This window comes from Leuresthes tenuis, unplaced genomic scaffold, assembly GCF_036924035.1.
Source record: "Leuresthes tenuis unplaced genomic scaffold, fLeuTen1.0.hap1 SCAF_14, whole genome shotgun sequence".
In the NCBI taxonomy this organism is placed as follows: domain Eukaryota; kingdom Metazoa; phylum Chordata; class Actinopteri; order Atheriniformes; family Atherinopsidae; genus Leuresthes; species Leuresthes tenuis.
The window spans coordinates 13,490,693-13,506,857 of NW_027325368.1; the positions used below are offsets into that span (position 1 = coordinate 13,490,693).

General features: G+C 40.5%; 1 protein-coding gene across 2 annotated transcripts in view; it reads right to left on the reverse strand.

Moving 5' to 3' along the window:
• The window catches only part of LOC140269235 (phosphatase and actin regulator 1-like), a 46,003-nt gene that overhangs the window by 11,126 nt on the left and 18,712 nt on the right, over positions 1–16,165 (reverse strand). Inside the window, exons 1-6 of one of the 2 annotated variants that reach the window (XM_072364260.1) lie at positions 14,457–15,047; positions 11,528–11,692; positions 3,950–4,030; positions 2,840–3,040; positions 2,075–2,414; positions 605–801 (exon numbers count right to left, since the gene is read on the reverse strand). In XM_072364260.1, the coding sequence (XP_072220361.1) occupies positions 605–801; positions 2,075–2,414; positions 2,840–3,040; positions 3,950–4,030; positions 11,528–11,692; positions 14,457–14,745 (1,273 nt within the window). In that variant the 5' untranslated portion in view covers positions 14,746–15,047. Of the gene's footprint in view, positions 1–604; positions 802–2,074; positions 2,415–2,839; positions 3,041–3,949; positions 4,031–11,527; positions 11,693–14,456; positions 15,048–16,165 lie in introns of those variants that run through there. The other variant, XM_072364261.1, reaches the window with a different exon arrangement.

The window sequence follows — 16,165 nt, forward strand, 5'->3', positions numbered from 1 at the left end:
TCAGATTAGATTAGACAGCTTTTAAGTGTTAATGCTTCAAAGGATCAACTGTTTTCAATGGTACAACTTAAATGTTTTCAAAGTTCAAAGTTCCGAATCCCCTAAAAAATAGAAATAAAAAAATAATCAAAAAAATCTGAATTCCTCAGTGAATGGGGCTCTATGAATATAGTAATAAGGCCCCGCCTACGTTTACCCTGTTTACTCTGACTCACTATTTACCTTGTGCCATGTTTTGAACGTTTAATATTTGGGTAATTCAACCCTAAATGAGTTCTTAGGTTAGGAAGCTAAATCGTAAAAAAGCCACAGTCTATGGGCTCTTTGCTTGGCCTTTTCTTGTCCACTGAGCTTGTACTAGCTACTCATTTGTTGGGCTCCTCACAGTGCAGCTGTCACAACCGGCTAATCCAATACTTACAGAGACAATACTGGCTATTTGAGACTAAAACAGATATCCTCAACCATAGTGTTAATTGGTGATTTTGCTTATGATACGTCTAACTCATAAAATACATCTTATGGATGTTAAAAACTTTTGCCACAGGGGGTGGGGTGGGGGGACTTTAAGTGCTCAGTTGCCACCACAACAGCGGACACTTACTTGTAAATATGGAATCATCATCTTCGTCATCCTCGTCATCATCCTCATCATCATCCTCGTCCTTGTACATGCTGGGCAGATCTTCATAGTCAGACTCGTTGGGCATGTTCTCCTTGTCATCCTCATAATCGATGATCACTGATGGCACTTCCCGTCTGTCCAGGGGGGCACACTGAATACCGCTGTGCAAAGCAGAGCTAAGGAGTGAAAAGATCAATGTTACTAAGTTTTTTGACCCAAGTATGGCTATTAATGTTATATCTTAGAATTATGTGGTCATACAATTTAGCCACGCAAAAACAATAAGCCTGTAAACCCAGTTTTTACTGATTTCAAATAGCATTATTGATAAAGCGACCCTGGCAAATCTTGCCAACCTAGAGACAGGGAAGTGGCTTTAAGCAATAAATGGGCTTCTAGCTTATGGTACAGTACATAACGATAGCTTAGTAGGTTTTTAATCCAGGTATAAAAGGGAGGGGATGTTCTGTATAACTCCGGCTGAATGAGACACCAAGCCTGAATATGAACAAATCATAATTCTGGGCAGTCCGTAGCAATGTCAATTCAATTCTCTGAATGTCATACAGGAACAACGAAGTAACAGATTGCACTCCTTTGCAATTCCAAACCAAGCTGAAAAGAACAAACTTTCTTTTAGGAGCCATTGGTTGACTGGATACATATTTGCTAGATTGATTATTATACTTCCTAGTTGAAGCTTCTTAGCCCCTGTTATGTAATAGGTCCTAGCTTTCAGACTAATTGTGAGCCATGTCAGAAGCATTACTTCCTTATCTCTGCCCAAATAGCTTTGGTTAAAAAGAGATCCTAATGTAAAAGGTTACATAATGTCCAATCCTCTGTGTCCCTTTTCTCAAAACACGAAGAAAGTCAGCTCTCTTCAAGAGCAGCTGGTCATGTTATGTCAGGCCAACTGCTGGAGGGACGCCTACTCCATGCGCCCACACATACACACATTTACTTAAAAATTAGGCCATGCTGCCCTGTGAGGCAGTGTGCCGATTTAGACCTGTACAACAGAGCTGGCAGGATGCGACCTCAATAACACCAGAATATATTTTAAAGTAAGTTGCCACAAAAATCAATGCTTATAGACAGGCCTAGCTATACTATACCTCTCTTAATTAATTACTCTGTTTGGTGATGATTTAGCTACAGCAGAGGTTTGTTTCATCATAATGACCAGAGGCTCATAAGATAACAAAAACTAATCTTTGTAGGGAAAGCATTTCCCCTGCAAAGTTTTAGAAAAACCTGCGTCAAACTAGAGATTTGTTAGATAAGATCTGCCTTTTTGATTTTCTACGAGCATATTTGGTGACATTCAGTTTCGATTCAACCAAGATATTAACATGCGATGTACAGACAAGCTGATAGAGGCCAATCTAAAATCCGTCTCAGCCTCCCCACAGTCAGATTTGATGATGAGCACTGATGGCTACTAACCTTTCAAACCTCTGCAGGGACAATGCCAGGGTTTTATTGAGCTCCTCAATAATGCGACTAGGGGTGTGCAGACTGCCATACTGAAGCTGGAGCGGGTGCCCGTGGCTCTGGTGAAACCCGGAGAGCGCGGCAAGCTGAGAGGGCAGCAGGGTGCCGTGGTGAGGCGGCACGCCCTGTGGAGGGGGACACTTTGGCGCGAGTGTGCTGAGGGGGTTGGGGGATGGAGAAGGGGATGAGTCCAGCCCCCCTGGAGGCACGCAAATCATCACTTTCTTGGGAGGAAGGGGTGGAGAGTGCTTTCCCCCTGGCATGTAGGGCAACTTCATTGGCTGGCAAGAATCTTGAGAGGAAATAAAAGGACAGTAATGAGCATTGCTGAAAATTGTGTGTTAAATAGCATCTACTGCATCTTGCCAGTGCAGGCAGATAACCACAGCTCATTGATGATCAGATATGGCTCAGACGTCAATGTGGAGTGGTGGGAATTAGGCCAGAGTAATGCCACTTCCCTCTGACAGCAGATTGACAATGACAGAGAGAGTCCAGCAGAGCTAACCAAAGGGGGGTTTAATGGGATTACTGTAATCCTATGATCATGTGTGGCAACGCAGGTGCAGTTTAAAGAACAAGCTGTCACAGCTCAGCAACAGTTTTTGACAACCTAACGTAAAGAGGCAACCTATAGGAAATTCAGTCAATAGTCTAAGTGAAAGCTCAGCGGAACACTGCCTGGAATGTTTAGATTGAGGCAAACCTGAAGCTGACCTGTGCTATGGTTTGGGATCCTTGAGAAAGGCTTCGGAGGGAGAGCTGGAGGCTGTTTGTGGTAAAGTGGTGGCTTGGCAGGGGTATCCTGATGGTCGCCTGCATAAGTGACAGATTTCTTGGAAGGTAGGACCATAGATGTCTTAATGGAGTCCTGAGTGCTGATGCTGCCATCCATCGAGGATCGGAATTCAACAGTTGCTACAATAGAACAAGAAAACAAACAGCATCAGCACCAAAAAATGTTTTTCACTTCCCAATCCTTTTCCACCCAAGGGCCAGTGAAAACAAACTTTTTAAAATTAATTCGGGGAGCTTTCTGAAACAATGTGGGTTAAGTCTCTTTCAACAACCCCAGAGGTTTTTAATCAGCTCACACCAGACTTTGGAGCAATGACAGAGAAGCAGTTTGACAGAACTTTTGCTTCTCTGGCACAATTCTGAAACATTTTTTGGGGGTTTTAAATGATCATTTTTTAACACTGACAGATTCCAACGCTGCTCACAAACAATGCATGCAACAATATATTTATATATATGTATGAAAATCAGAATTTACGAGCTTACATTTGAAGTCTTTTCTAAAGGGAACGATTTGTTTATAGACCATCTTAAATTCAGTTACTGGGAAGACAGATTGCAGTTTCAGCAGAATTGAATTTGGCCAAATTTATAGCATTACAGAAAATAAGAATAAGACCACACGGTTCCTTATCTTCTCTCTTCGCAAGTTGGCAAGAGTCAGTGGACTTCTACAGCTTTTCCAACTTTGTTTTTATGCCCCGAGGCATGGAAGAGCCTGCTGTCAGACTCAAATATAGCTTTCGCTCTTGCTTTGAATGTGCCACGTCTAAGGCACATCAAATTAAGATCAAAAGGTTTAGAGGGTTTATAAAATGCTACAAATTCCTATAATGAAAGATTGTATCTCAAGATGCCCCATGTAAAATCTTGAAGAGTGAACATCAGAGACTTCTGATTAATGAAGAGATGAGATGAGAGACCTTCCAATTTAGCACACAAAGTCTATCCCTTTTGTAGTTTCGAGTTAAATCCGAGGCAGTTTCCAGCTCTGCCAAATCAGACCGCAACTGCATGAAATTAGCTCACCTTTTTCGAAGATTTCCTTCAGCACCCCTCTCTTGATGAGCTCATCTCTGCTCTGTCGCAATGACATCTTCCTCTCCAAAGCTGAGAATGTAGAGAAAAAGACTGTTTAACATATAAAAGAATTGGTCCACAGTTTAGCCTAGGGGAGACCAATTCATTAAAATCAACAGTTTAACAGAGTGGGCTTGGTTTACTAATGTAAAGAGCCCAATATACATTTAAAAAATAAAGAAACAATTGATTAATCAAATAAAAATAAATAAATAAATAAAAAAAATAAAAGGAAAAAAAGCTCATCAGAAAATCTTAAGAACATACAAAGAAAGACACATTATGCTCAGAGCTGGTAAGCATGTCACCACTACTGTGGTGCCATTTTGCTTTTGCTACACGAGGTGTAACGTTGCCACCATGACATCACCCAATACTTTGCCAAATACATTGACCGACAACATTTTGGCCTTTTTGGAGCCAAAAGGGACCATATTTTGACTAAAGGCTTACACTGAAGACGGGTATTTGAAACCTGACTGGGCAACATTTGTACCCATAAGGCTTAATGTCTATGAGGACACACTGAAGCTAAGAGAAAAGCCTGAAAAGCACGATAGTTGCCATGGTAACACAATATGCCTACAAACCTTTTTAAAAGGAGGCTTAGCGGTTGCAAAAAAATAGATCTGACCTGGTCAACAGCATCAACACAGTCTGAGTCGACCACAGCTGAACTGACCTACAAATCTCACTGGATACTACATGGTTAACAGCTCAGCAAACTAGTTTTTGTCTTTTATGGAATACATCTATCCATATCCATCAATTCATGCAACCACAGAAGCATTGTCAGTTTACACCGTCACATTCAGTAATATTTGGCTGTCCTGTCACTCGTCTGCAAAAAAGACATTTGTTTCAGCAGAGTCCCAGCAGTTCAGGCTTTGCTCTCACCACATCAGAGAAAAAAAAAAGGTAGGATTTTTAATACTAAAATTTGTAAGCACATCTCTGGTGAGTAGAAAATGTGACCAGGCAAGGTAAACAGTTCCACTATCATGAGTTGCGGCTTGTAGAGGATTTTCACAACTGATTAAACCAGCAGGCATTAAGTCATATCTGGTAAAATCTATACATCCTTTGGTATTTTACCATAGCTGCTCCTCTATCCAACGCTGAGCCACAGTGTAAACTAAACTAAATATTTTAATCTCAATAAATATAAGCTACCTTAATAAAATTCTAAAAAAAAATAAATAAATTAAAAAAAAATGGGTCACGATTAAGATAAAAAGATATTCCAGTAAAACTTCTCACTGCAGTACATAATGCACATGATAAAATGTACCATGCCACCGTGCTTCTATTTTTGGGCTTCAAAAGATGAGGCACCTTTCCCATCAATGCCTGAACAAAAGCAGCAAACAATCCCGCTGGTTATTTTTAAGTCTTACACTGCATGGGAACCAGTTAAGAATGTAAAATGAGCATGTGCAACAACTCTCGAGCACAGTGCAAAGAAGAATCCCTCCAGGCTTCTGTACCAGAGCTTGTGCTTATGAGGAGGATCACAGCCATCTGTGCTTTGTATGACCCAAGGGTTCCGATACTACCTGCTCGATCAGGGGTCGATGTGTTCAATGTTAACACACCCTCAGAGCAGTCTTATGAAAATACCAGTAAGTCTATGAAATCACCTTAAATTGCCCTTGGTCACAATACAGTACAAGCTGCTGAGGAAAAAAAACAAACAAAGAAGAGTCATGCAAACGTCAGTTAGCGATCCCTATGGTGCAACTGTGTGGATAGTTTGACATTTAGTGCTCATAAATACTGCAGGAGAGCATGTTAAGATCTAATGATATGCTCCATTATGAGTTCTTCCAGTATAACAAATGTGCCATATCAGTCCATATATCAAAATTGGAAAGATAAGCCAGTTCTCAAAGACAGGAAATCTATCTACTCATCCATCCATCTATTTAAAATTCCCAAAATATCACCACTACTTCACACAAAAAGATTTATCACCACTGGAGCCCCGGATATGTCAAATAGAGGATAGCGTAAATCTAAGTAAATTGTGCCATTTATAAATGCTATTTTGGAATGCTAATGCAGACAGCTCCATCAAAAACTGATTTTCCTTCCCAAGAGGGACCTAATTAAACATTAGGTCAAGTATATCAAGGGGAAAGTAAATAGAAAGATTGAGCTGTGTTAATTCTGGGTCAACTCTTTGATAAGTCTGAGCGTGAAAGCAGCCAATTCATTTAGGGGGGCTCAACTGTATGCATTTACTCAAATTTAAATGATCCTTTTGTTTAATTCTTTTCTTTTTTTTTTTTTTTTGGTGCAGTTATACATAACTCAGACTTTTCTGCTCCGAAATTCAGACAAAACTGAAGTTGGTGCCTTTGGACCCGAGCGCTTCAGGGAGAAACTGTCAAGTTATATACTTACTTTAGATGGCATTTCCTTAGCTTCTAGTACTACAGTGAGGATTTTGACCAGAATCTATCACTTGACGCACATATAAAACAGGTTTCCAGGACTTCCTTCTTTCACCTTTATAATATTGCCAAAATACATCCTTTCTCAGAGTGATGCAGAAAAACTGGTCCATGCATTCGTTACCTCTAGATTGGACTGCTGTAATTCTTTATGACTGGCCTGTCCAAAGAACATTCTCTAAAAAGGTCTGCAGCTGATCCAAAATGCTGCAGCCAGAGTTCTGATGAGAGCTCTTCCCATTTTTCTCCCCACATGTACAGCCCTTAATGACCAAGCTCCATCATATCTTGAAGATCTTTTAATGCAATTTCTTCCCAACAGAGCACTTCGCTCTCAGACTGCAGGTCTACTTCCTAGAGTTTCTAAAAGTAGAATGGGAGGCAAAGCCTTCAGTTATCAGGCCCCTCTCTTGTGGAACCAGCTGCCAGGGTATGTCTGGGAAGCAAATATCCTCTCTAACTTTAAGATTAGCCTTAAAACTTTCCTTTTTGACTAAACTTATAGCTGGGGGTGGCTCAGGTGACCCTGAAACATCTCATAGTTATGCTGCCATAGGCTGAGACTGCTCACTCTTTTTTTCTCTTGTAAAAATAACATCATTGTTGTCATTAACTTGTGTTTCTCTTTCTCAGCAGCTTTCCCTGGTCTGGTGTTATGGTGCTTGTTGGCCCCTCTTTCCTGTCCTGTCAAACCTCAGCTGGTAGAGGCAGATGGCCACCCTTCCTGAGTCTGGTTCTTCCAGAGAGTTTTTTTCTTTCCACAGTCGCCTTGTGCACACTCAGGTCGGGGGATTGGATCAACGACAAGCGACAGTGTAACCTGTTGGTTTCCTTAGGTCGGTTACTTTTTCTGAAAAGACCTTGTATGTATGAATACGTATGAATTTTGAATGTAATTAATTGGATTTGATTGGATTATGATTGTATTACAATTAAATGGATTTTAATTGGCTTGAATTTGATTGTATGACATTCGTTGAAAATTGGCACAATACAAATAAAATTTCATTTAATTGAATAACAAAACCACCAAATACACTGAACAAGGCATAATCGGGTTCGCTTTTTCAGTCAGATTTGCATTGATGCCTGATATGGTTACTGAACAGATTTTCTTATATCCAAATCATACAATGATGCTTCAATCTGAAAGAGAGTCTCGCACAAGTCAGATTTAATGAGAATATGACAATCGCGATCTGCAATAATGTAATCTCTTAGACATCTGCAACAATTCTTTACCAGAGTGGGGAAACCCAGGGCTTGAGGTCAATACTCGGCTGGCAGTGCAGTAAGATGCTTGGGGATTACTCTGCCGTTTCATCCAAAATGAAAAGCAATTACTCAAAGCTTTATGACATAACTGCTATGTCTGCGCACACTTACGCAATACTATTAACTCAAAAGCTTTAATGAAAATATCATGTCTCCAGATTTTCAAATAAAAGAGGTAATTGGTAAAACTGAAGCGGACACTGGTCGAAAGCTTGCTGAGCATAATGATGAAACAATGTCCATTCTAGGAAGAAAAAAAAAAAGATTTTAAGAGAAAATTCATTACATCACAACTATTAAGGGAAGGACATGCTAGTCCCACTAAATATCTAACTTTAATGCCAAATATAAGTGGGTGGCAGAACATCAGAACATCATGTAAAATGCATGTGTAAGTTCAATTAAAAAAACAAAACATTAAAGCCGCATCAATATTTAAAAAAAAAAAATTAAAAATAGTGAATGTCCTCTAAATCAAAGTTCTATGTAGTTGGCTACCACGGCCCAGGAGAGGTCTCCGGCCAATCAAACCCGTACAAAGATGAGAAATTAGACACTCATAAGGGAGACTCAGCTGAGAGCATGATAAATTAAAGTGGAATATCCAAGCACATCCTCTATTGATTTCAGAACAGAACAGAACTGCACTTCGTTTTTTAGAACAAAAAAAAAAAATACATATTCCACTGTGAAGTGACCCAGATAGTCGGAACACATCCTACCAACCCTAAGGCTCAGTAGCTCAAAGTGGAGCCTTTAACAGAGGGAATTCTATGAGCTTCACAAAAAAAGAAAAAACACATTAAAACAGTTTTAAAATCAATGTGGAGCTCATGCATGAAAAGCTCAAGCATGGCTAAAGAAAAGCCGGACATGAACGTGTGAGAACATATGCTCTTTTTCCCCTCCAAACGGTATATGAGCCTTTGTGTCTGTAATCAACATTAAAAAATTTTTTTAAAAATCTTTCAAATAATCAGCAGGAACACAGCACTTAGTTGACTAATGTTCATAGGGAAATCTAGTAATTGGATTAAAAACAGACACCAAGATAGCATCAGTGTACCAAATGCCTGTTCCTTTGATAAACCACTGCTTAGTTAGATCTCTTCCTGATAAGAGCTTGCTGGGAAAATTGACCGAGTGCAATGAGACACTGCACTCCTTACCCTCCCTGGGGTGAAGAGTGCACTCCTCCAGAGCTGGAATTCATCTGCTTAATATCACACCGCATCTATAATCCTCTATCGTGCTCAATTATCCATGACAACATCTGCATACCCAGTGGCTGGTCTGCTTCCTACTGACGCAAGATGCATGATCAACATTAAGGTATCCGAGACAACTACAGAGACAAAAAGTGACGGCATTAGAGTCCAAAATGAGAGGAGGGAAGCAGGAATCACGAATACAGCATTAACGTCAATCTGTTTCTGATCAGATTAATGTAAAGTTCCACCACTCAGTGAATTTTTCCTGACTACTTAAGTAACAGATTAACAAATGACCTACAGTTCCTCTTAAGTCGAGGTGTCTCCTAAAAAAAAAAGTGTTAGAACAACAAACCAACTGGCCACAGAATCTTGCCGTGGTTTCATACGATTTTTTTACATAATTAATCTTATCCAATTTATTAAAGATGGTAATAAAGGGCTGTCATCTTAAGTAATCCAATAAGTGGAAAAGCCCAAATAGTGTCCCCAAAGTCAGCATCGTTCAGATCAGATTAGCTGACATTTGTCCCTCTAAGCACACAGTATTCACTGGACCTCATCACAGTTGTCATCGGGCAAAAAAGAATAGTACACCCTCCACAGGTTCCCAGTCCATCCCAGAGACAAACAACCATGCACACTCCATAGCAAAACTATAATCAGCAATTAACCTAACGTGCATTTGTTTTTGGACTGTGGAAAGGAGCAGGATTACCCGGAAAGAACCCCTGCATGCATGAGGAAAACATGCAATCTCCAAACAGAAAGACCTCAGCCGGGCGTGGAACGAGGAACCTTCTTGCTGCGAGGTGACATTGCGAAGCCCCGCACCACTGTACAGTCTGATTCAAGCTAAATGCTTTTCAAAATCCCTAAAAAGGAATGTTTCCTGATACCAACTACAAAAACAATATGAACTGTACATGTGAACAGGTGAACCTGATGAAGAATACAGCACACATTAGCTACTCTTGATTTTAACTCTATGGAGTTGTGATTACACATCTGGACACCAATGAGAGTCTTACTTTTTTTTTTTTTGGCCACTTTGGAGTTGTGCTTTTGGCTTGTCAAAACCAACGTCAACTTCAACATCAATACTGTCAGACAAACATGCAGAACAGGCGGAAAGAAATGAGAATCCAGAGTGAGCTGAGAGCTAACAATGAGGAAGCGGCCATAAAACAAAACACAGCAAACTGAGTGGTGTGGAACTGCAGAGTTTGGCCTTATTTTCTGAAGGTCTGTTGCAATGTGAAATACATCACACATACGCCGAGTCGTTCGAGCCAGTGATTGTTGCAGCTTTAAATCTCTGTAGAAATGCTGCTGGCTTCACATTCTCTGCTGCCACTTCAATTTACTGCGCTGGCACTGCTTTCTGCAGACATGCAGGCCACATCCCGCTTCTTTTGGGCTTTAAGAGTCAGTCCATGCTGAAATGAATGTGACATAGTACATTGCAGTACTGTCTGTTTGTCTGAAGCATCTGCCCGAGTATCGATACTGCTTCCGATAAAATCTGTAAAATAAAATAAAGCATTTTTTTAAAAAACAAGAGGCAGTCCAGCGAGGTATGGCATGTTGCAGCTGGCCATCAAAAAGGACTGAATAGAATCACGCTGGCTGCAGAATTATTGGGAGACGGCAGCATTATGCAAAAAAAAAAAAACAAAAGTGGATGACAAAACTGATGAAAAAGCTGCTTCTCTCAGCTCCACTGTGTAGAAAAAAAGCATCTTTTGTTGCTCAGCTCATGATTATTGTTCTTCACCACAACAGGGGAGATGCTGTTATCAAAGGGCATACATGAATGTACCAATGAGCACAAAGCATCTCCATCATTGTTTTATCAAGTAGACACTCTGCTGTATTACAGTAAAACATCAAAAAGTCAAGCATCTAAAGCTAAAACATATATTTCATCAGCTCTTTTGCATCCAGCTGAAAACACCACAGATCAGAGAGACCATGAAGGGGACCATGTTAGGGATGGAGGCACAAACTCTGGTCAAACCACAACTGAAGGGTAGAATGAACCAACAGTGCTTCCGATAGGTAAAATAGAGCAAGACGAGGATCAAAAATCATAGATAATATATTCAGATCAGCAGAGACCGGATCATTCAGCAAACGCACATCAGGAAATTGTTCATTTCATATTGCTAAAAATCAGAAAATCCTGTCCTGTTCCGACTGGATTCAGGTCCCTGAGTAATTGCTCATCCTATGACACACAGTCTGACAAACTGCCTCTTCCCATCATCAGGCTGACAGTAGAATTTAGGATGTGTCAGCGATCGAAAGGCAAACACAGCCACATCTAAAGAGACTGTGTCCTTCACTCACCCCTAACAACACTAGGCTGCGAGATCAAAGAGGCCACATGAAACTCTGATGCTACACCTATATCAATTCAATCTGCTGCATTTTCTATCAGACGGGAGACCAACGCTTAAGAGCTTCTATTTTGACTAAAGGATCTACATTGAACATCCAAATATCCCAGCTGTTATAAGTGTGACATCTTTTTTTTTTTTTGCACTCAAACCAACATAAATATTTCTCAAAATTCCATGTACCAGCAGAAGTCTGCTTGAACTTCTCACTCTTCTTCTTCCTCCATTTCCAGGGTTTGAGGAGCCGTCCCAGAGTGGCAAACTTGCTTCGATGACGGATGGGCGGAGTGTGGGTGCCAGAGAGCAAGGACTCGGAGCGCATGGCAGCAAGCCTCTCTACCTCCTCAGCTGTAAAGGGGGAAAAGAAAAAAACAGAAAATGTGATAAAGAAAAGCAGAGTCTAGTTCAGGTGAGGACACAAAGGAGGTGATATTCCGGTAAGCTGTCCTTCAGGGGAACAAACAGTAAAAGCAGCAGAAAGCCTCAATCCTGAAACTATCCCAGCAGCAAGAATCTGTGCCAAGTACACTCCTAAATTCTGTATTAACTGAATGAGGCTGAACCACGAGCATAAACAAACCTGCATGTCAAATATCATTATGCAGAATATGCTCTGAGTAGAAACAGTTTGAGGCTGCTCCACACTGAGCAGTTGGTATGACTTGCCAAAACACACTAAACAGACTGATAAGCACCTCATTAAAGCGGAATCTTTCTTCCCTTCATGAAATATTCACAAAGCCCTGCCTTCTAACTTTAAAGTACAGTCTGACATCAAAAGCAAAGATTGTAAAGCATTTTGTCCCAAGACAAACTATCAGAACAAAGAATCTGATGCAAACGCAAAGGGCTACAAACTGCTGCAAATCCGAAGGGGACGCACACGGCAAAGTGACAACACCGACCCATGTGATGAGAGAACAGATGGCAGGTTAGAGAAATTAAATAGATTAAAAAATAAATAAATAATAAAAAAAAACATTCACACACAACCCTGGCTTAAACAAACCAACCACCTTGTTAACGTTTCGGGATAAACAGCATTGGATGATTTTCTTTTTCCTTTTTCTCCCACCTGCACAAAGTTATCCACTTATCATTTTACAGGGTTGTTAAGCAAAAGGGTCTGGAAACACCAGCAGTCTTGTCACTGTGGCCACTGTTGAAATGTGTTTGCTTTTGATGTGGATCATTTGTCGGGTTATGACATGCAGAATTGATCTACTTAAAAACAGATGATGCTGTGTTATGCTAACTTATGTTCAGCAGTTTTGCATCCTATTTATCTAAGTGTTCTTTTTAGGATAGTGTGAAAACATTTTCTTTTTTTTTTAAAATAATCAACAACAGTATGATATCTGCATTGGTTTTCTGCCGCCCTGCTCGTTAAACAATCGGTATCAGATATTCAAAAAACCCCAATCAGTCAGTCTCTATATCATGTACTCTTTAGTCTTTGCACTGCAGAACCAAAGTCATTTTAAGATATTATTATTTTTTTTTTTTTTTTTTTTTAAATCGCACAGAAGTTACTACAACACTTAAATTATTATTTTATAATCCTTCAAGCACTAGCCTAAAGCACAAGTTGACAGACAAATTGGATAGTAGTAAAACTTAACAAAGGGCCAACACCCAAGAAAAGACCAAGTGTTGAAGGTCAAGGATCTGGATGTGAAAGATGACCTCTCGCACGGCATCTCATGTCTGCTGTCAGCGTCACCACATTGGATGAGATGTCCCCTACGACATGCTGTCAGTTAATGCAAACGTCACATTCATAATATTTGCCAACACATTATCACATAACAGGGTAACCTTCTGCCTGGGGAAATGGTACAGAAGCAGGATAAATAATGTGACAGTAATGCAGTGAAAACATCAGTCCCACACACCATTGCTTGAAAGCTGCGTAGCCTAAGAACTCACCATCTTAGCAATCCTGCAAACCACAACTCTAGAAATAACTTTACAGTCAATGCCAATTGAGTGCAGCAGGGATTCAAATTGCTTTATTAGATATCTGAAGGCTAGATAGAGACAGAAACCCAAGTCCAAACAGAGTAATATCCATGTGACAGTTGTCATATGTGACTGGGACAATGATGGCAGTGACTCACGCTTTATAACTTCAATGACAGTAATATGAAGAACCTAAATATTGGCTTGGGACATCAAACGTTTCTTTTAAGGCTCCATCAATACAATATATATTACACTTTGGAAGCAAACATGGTTTTGAAAGTACATCAAAGCAATCCCTGTGCCCTCTAATATGAACAGTCTGTAAATTCTCCATCCAAGAGTTCCACAATAAATACACCATCCATCTTATCTTGTTTTACTGAAGCATTTGCAAGCACGGAACACAGAGACATAGTCTAAGTGGCCTACATGATGTCAATCTGGACAAAATCCTGCCAAGGGGAAAAGGAGTTCACTCTGCAGAGTGAAAAGAAAAAGGAAGAAATCGTTTTCTACAGTAAGCCTCCCACTTAGCGTATACAGTGCCATGTTTTCAAGATAGGAGACCTTTTTTCCCTTTACCTCAGTCCTACACAAGCATTTTCATGGTGTTGTACTTAGCCTACATTCTCCTCTGCCATGGCACAATGTGGCTGATTTTAATTAAAAAACACTTGTTTGCTACCAAGATGGCTGAGTGATGATGATGTAATTACACTAATCTAAATATGGCTTTGTGCAAACAAGCTGCATAGCTTAATGCCTCGATGATGACATCTAAACAGGCAAATGATGGAAAACGTTTCCAATTATAACACGGCAGCATGTTTTTGTGTCGCAAACATACTTTCAGCTGTAGGTTACAAGTAAGAGACCAACCCCTGCAGTGAGAAGTTCTGATCCAGTTGGATACAGTTTATAAAACAGCAACGGTAAATGATTGCATTGTTGAGTGGTTTTATTGCTAAATGGTACACGTCGACCAACTAACAAGAAGCTCACTCGCAGAAAGACGTTTAAGAAGACTGGAGATCAAAACGCGCATATGAAACCCAGAGGCACAGCCATCGCCAGATAACGAGTAAAAACCTACCCTGGATGGCATGCTGCAAGGCTACTATGGGTGAAACCACACAAGCCTACTCACCGTCCTGTGTGTCGTTCCCGCGGCTGCAATTGCTGCAAATGTGCTTTATTTCTCTCCCGATTTGACAGTGGATCGTGAAAGGCATGTTGTTGTTGTTGTTGTGGTGGTGCGGATGCTGGACGTGCCCTTTCTTGTTGCTCAGAGACATTATTTTGACCAGGCTGAACGCCTTTTTCTTGGGTTTCTCCACCGCCACGGGCGTGTTTTCTCGGCACGCCGTGGTAAGCCAAGCGCCGCGCATGATGGTGGGCGCAGGATCCACCGCCGGGTAATTGATCGTCTTGAACATAGGGACTCGGAGCAGCTCTCTCGGCGCGCGATTGTACTACGTCGTAGGTTTATATTAAGGGGCCATCAGTTGAGTCTTGCCTGACCTACAGTAGCAGATTATATCGAGCACAAATCGATCGCTCCTCTCTGCCGTTTTCCCACACCTTTACCTGGGATCCTCAGATGTGCAACCTGCGTGGTTGCGCAAGACAAAAATCGCAGCCGCTGAGGAAAAAGCCCAGCCGCAAAACCCAAGAGAGCTAATAATATGTTAGAGGCTGAGTAGAGAATTGCAGTGACTCTCTTTCCGTCCTAGAGCTGTGGACTGCAGTCAGTTGTGGCTAATCCATGATTAGTAGAACTGAGCAGTGAGTGCGAGTGCCTGTGATTGGCTGCAGAGTGCGCTCTTCTAATAGGCCAGCATGGACGGAGGAAAAGTTGCCTTTCTATCTACAGAATCCCTGCTGTAGTTATAGAGCTGCACCCTAACGAACATTCTCCGCATTTAGCAATTATGCTGATGGCGTAGTCAGCCATCACCTTTTACCTTGATATTAGCTGCATTGTATGTGAAAAATGGGGCCGGCAAAGGACGAGGAACAGCAACGAAGGAGTATTATTATTATTATGATGATGATGATGATGATGATGATGATGATGATGATGATGATGATGATGATGGTGACTATTAGCTGCCAAAGTCAATAACAAAACCCAAGACCGACAAAGTTTCAGAAAGCATGTTGGCATATAATAAAATACAGCTTTCCACTAAACAAAACATTTTTAAAAAGGCATATAAAAACAGATAATATATAATATAATAATGTTTCTGCTTTGTGCTTTTAGTTTCATTTCGTGTTGTTTGGGCTTTATGTTTTGTTGCTGTTTGTGTTGTGTTTTGCATCTCAGGGAGCGTAAATCAATACTCCAAAAGAACATGAAACATTGTTTTGCGAATCACTACACAAGCCCGACTTGTTGTGACAGAGACTTTGCGTTTGTCTACACATGGATCACTTTTGATGAGATTAAACTTCCAGTCAGAATAAAAATGCCTCAGTCACATCAGGCTGAATGGCTCCTCCTCAGTCAGAAATGTTTTTAATCAGATCAAGAAAAATGGTAGAAACTGACCTGTTAAAAAACAGTAGGTTTATAATTCACAAGTGCCTCCACACTTATTGATTATAGCAGCAAAATAATAAAAAGATATTTAGAAGTCAAATATAAGTCATGGGTAATGTAAAATAGCATAATACCAGAGAAGCTCAGAGAATTAAAACTAAAGAAAAACAAAAAATGGGATTTAGGTTGGTGATAAGACGGCACATAACTATATAATAAAAGAGCTCAGCCTAAAGCTGCATTAAATATTCTGTCCTTAATTTGCAAATTCCAAATAGCAACTCAGTTGATTCCTAAAGTCATTGTGCACA